Source organism: Eucyclogobius newberryi, unplaced genomic scaffold, assembly GCF_026437365.1.
Source record: "Eucyclogobius newberryi isolate DKJ021-1_F unplaced genomic scaffold, fEucNew1.0.hap1 SCAF_3, whole genome shotgun sequence".
In the NCBI taxonomy this organism is placed as follows: Eukaryota; Metazoa; Chordata; class Actinopteri; order Gobiiformes; family Gobiidae; genus Eucyclogobius; species Eucyclogobius newberryi.
The window spans coordinates 18,328,629-18,332,815 of NW_027315945.1; the positions used below are offsets into that span (position 1 = coordinate 18,328,629).

At 39.7% G+C, this 4,187-nt stretch overlaps 1 protein-coding gene across 1 annotated transcript in view; it reads right to left on the reverse strand.

Annotated features, from left to right (window-relative positions):
- Positions 1 to 127: 127 nt before the first annotated feature.
- LOC140373605 (sperm-associated antigen 1-like) overlaps positions 128 to 4,187 on the reverse strand; it is a 16,877-nt gene continuing 12,817 nt past the window's right edge. Inside the window, exons 17-18 of the mRNA XM_072460194.1 lie at positions 2,928 to 3,230; positions 128 to 2,029 (exon numbers count right to left, since the gene is read on the reverse strand). Coding sequence (XP_072316295.1) covers positions 1,901 to 2,029; positions 2,928 to 3,230 — 432 coding nt within the window. The 3' untranslated portion in view covers positions 128 to 1,900. The remainder of the gene's footprint in view (positions 2,030 to 2,927; positions 3,231 to 4,187) is intronic.

Genomic DNA, 4,187 nt, shown 5'->3' on the forward strand with positions numbered 1-4,187 from the left:
TGTTTGTTTTCTTTCACTGACCAAGAAATATTTTTGCAGATTGTAATCGAATCAAAAAGATTAAAGATCACATTGTGTAGAACTTCTATAGTAGGATCCATTTTATGAAGCAAACTGTACCACAGAATACAAAATTTAAATGAGTTGAATTTATTAATGTAGCCTTCCGTGAGAATATTTACATCCAGTGAATAACTACAGGAAAAACCATAAAATAGGGCTTTTCTTTTTTGTCTTATGTGGTTATTATTCAAACGCCCCAAATCCCTGCTCCAATCAGAAAACAGTACATTAATGAAAATCTGACAAATAAGAATAGAACTATCATAAAACCAATTTCAATTTAAATACTGTGGATAAAACCTAAGGTACAACATAAATAATCCTCTGCACATAGGTCCAAAGTCAAGCCCAAGGCACACATCTCACAATACTGCTGCTTCCAAACAACTGCATGCAAAACACAACTGACCTGATTCTTTCAGAATAAGTTGCCAAATAAAATGTTTCTTTGACACTACTGAAAATTGTCATGGGTATCTTAGCTGAAAATAAGTAATTTGTAGTAAACATGTTCATATTCTAACCTTGATACGTGCTTCTTTAAATGCTGCATTTTACAAACAGACCAGACAACCCAATTGACCGCTCCAGCCAACAGTCATGTTCTGTGCATGGATAACATGGATATGATGCCACTAGGGGTTATACGTCTAGGGTCAAGTGTGTTGTACTGGTTACATTATTGGTAAAGGTTTGGGCCTGGAAGGACTTTGAATGAGACATGGGAAATATTGCAAAGAAGCAGCTGATCCTGTTGTCCCAGGCAAAGAAGATTGGGAACTGATATGTCACAACTTTTTATTGTTATTGTTAAGAACATTTTAGGGGAAGCCAAGACTGTGTTTTCCATATTTTTGTTCATGCTATAAATATGAAACTACAATAACATTCTCTAAAATAAAAATCTCCACCCCCTTTCTGGAGCTCAATAGTGACCGCCCACTTCTAGAGGTAAATTTCCAATTGATTTATCGGCATAGACTTTAACAAAGAAATGAATATTGTGTTTTAAAGCTTGCTCATCAATCAGCTAGATAGCAAGCATTTCAGAAAATGTTTAAACTGCTGTTATTAAAACATTTAGACAGTGTTTTTTGGCATTAAACCACATTGTTGGTTAGCCACTGCCCTCTGTTGTGCCTTTAAACTCTAAACTTTTTTTTTCTTTTTTTTTAAGTCTATGGGGAAAGATGTTTGTGTAATCCCTCATTCGTCCAGGAGTGTTCCTTTGTAGAAAAATATTCAGTTGTAGTCATCTGGACTACGTTTTTAGAAAAACTAAATGTTTCGACTCATCCAAGAGTCATTCTCAATCTGCGAATCAAGTCTGGGAACTCAGACTTGCCCGGTGGGCCCTGATAAAGGGAGTTTTTGGTTTCACTTGAAAATACCCTCTTTGTTTACTATCAGCCTTTAAATTGGCATCCTATTGTAAACTGACTTTCGCTCACTCCTCACTGAGTTCCTGATTAGGATCAGAGCATCAGGGAAAGAATAAGAAATTACCTTCCAGAGCTTTAAAGTGGATGGGACAATTGAACTCCACACTCAATAAACCAGTTTATAGCAGCTGAATCTGTCCTGAGCTGATCTTGTTATGTAACGCTGTACATTGAACCACTTTATCAATAGTCCACATTATATATTGCACCATCTGTTACTCAATCCATTCATGTGTTTGCTGTTGGTAGAAAAGTACATCTGCATAGCAAAAAATATACAGCTCTAGCCTTTGATTCAAGCACAAAGTAGAGGGATGCTGTGTCTTATTATTGCACACTGGAGTCCCTGTGCCTCGAGTTTTGCATAGATCCCGGGTCGTTGAAGCACATGAGGGTTAGATGTATTTGTTGGCCAGATTTTGCACATCGTTTTTGGTGAATTCTGCGCTCTCCGTGGCCGAGAGGTGATCGAACAACTGCGTCATGGTTCTGCGGTCGTCCTTCTCAAGCAACATAAGAGTAACCTGTCAATACAGAATTAAGATTGATTAAGAAAATGTTTTAGAATTTGTAAATAGTAAACAACGGACAGCAGTTTTAACAGTAAGTGATGTTGGTAACATGATTCAGTGCAATGATGACTGCCAACCCCCAGGTTAATGAACAAACCACATTCAGCGTCATAAAAGATTAAATTAATGTGCAGTTCTATTTGCACTGATTGATGTCAGAGGTTGTGTGTCAGTGTTAACCCAAACCCTCGATTGTCCTCGCCCTTTTCCCAGAGCATCTGGGATCGGCTCCCCCTTGTGACACACAGGCAGTTAAAATGAATGACTAAGAACATTCCTGTTGAGCAGCGTGTTCCAACATGGAAAATAATCACAAAAGCTCTAGCGAGACGTCGTGAGTAGTGTGGTTTGAAAAAAAACTAAACTTCCTTCCATCAACTACATCTAATCATTTCATCTTGTGCCTTTCTCTTTCTCTAGGCCAGTGTTTCTCAAAATGTGGTACATGAGCTCCTTCAAGTGGTACGCACATTCCTCTGTAATTCTAGCCCTTAGTTAGATCTAATGTAGCAGTGGTGTAGTCCTATTTTAGGCCTAGTTTAAACCTGAAATATTCCTAGTTTAGACCAAAAATAGTTATAGATTTGATTTAGCTCTGGTGGTACTCGTAAATGCAGATGGGTGGTAGGTACATGGTGCGACGCGTTTGAAAACCAGTGCTCGAGGCCTCTGGCAGCTTCAGAAGAACCCATCTATTCCCATATTCCTCTTCAGGACTCGTTCACATTCAGTTCCCTTCATTCAACATCTTCAGCTTTGCATCATGTCTATTCTCAGTCCATATAAAAGTTGACCTAAATTAAACTATATAGTCCGTCGTATATTGTTTCCGTCATGGCCTGTGTCTCACCTTAAACCTGTCTGCTGTGTGGAGGTGACACAGGTGATGGTAGACCAGTCCTGGATCCTTCTTTAGTAGATGCGAGTCCATGGCATTCATGAGGAATACTATGGTCTGTCCGTCCAGCTGGGTGCTCAGATATTGGGGCAGGGTTTGTGGAGAGGTGGAGGCTAACAGCTCGGCACAGGCCTGCGCGTCTCCACTGCAGCGGGCCGCGCTCAGGGCCTGCCCGAACTCAAAGGCGTTTGAAGGGCTCAGGTTAATACCGACCCTGCTGTTCGAAGCCGAGGACGTTTCCTCCTCACCGTCTACCTGAGGGACAGTGAAGTCAAATGAGGTGAAAATGCATTATGTGCTGCTGAGTAGTGGAGTGGTCTAGGCTGCAGGCAAGACAATGTTGCTGAATGTCCTCCCTGTTCATTTCACAATATTCATGGGTTTCAGGCAAAAATATTCCTCTGTTGTTACAGCAATAGCCCAATCCAAATCCAACTATTACACCTTTTGAATGGGGAAAGGTCCTCACAAAATCTTTAAAATCAGGAATATTAAATATGAATACTGTCCTGTCAACAAAACCACTGAGCCAAAACATATCATGTGTAAATTCTATAATGTGACCATTGTCCATCTAGTCTCCTGTTTTTCTAATATCTGACTTGGTGCATGGTGGCAGAGCGGTTAGTGCTCTGTACATCCAAAGACATGCATGTGTTAAGCAAAATTCCCAGTGAATGAATGTGAAAGTGAACGTTTATGTCTATGTCTCTGTGTTAACCCTGCGATGAGCTGACCCCTGTCCAAGGTGTGCCCCGCCTAAGGTCCAAAGTCACTGGGATAGGCTCCAGTCACCGCGACCCCATAACGGGAACAAGCGGTAGATTTACATTTGTGAAGTTGCAGTTTTGAAAAATAGAAGTTTAAAATGACAAGTAGTTGTAGTAGTAGTAGAGTTGTAACCTCTGAGATGTCATTAACATGCTTCCTGCCGTTGAAAACACAGACAATTTACACAGTCACCATTTTCTGACAGTTTAAAATTATCATTCAATAAATTAAAAGGTGTTATCGGGTAATATTTATCTTCAAATCATAACTATTGTGTAATTTATATGGATTTTGGCTCTTGTTTTCAGTAGGAAGCAACCAGGAAGGAATAATAAACTTTACAAAAATGGTCAAACTGGCAAAATCTGAACTATAATCATGTCCACCACATTTTAGTCAAATGTGCAGTCTAACCTGTCATATGCAATTTAAAAACTTCAA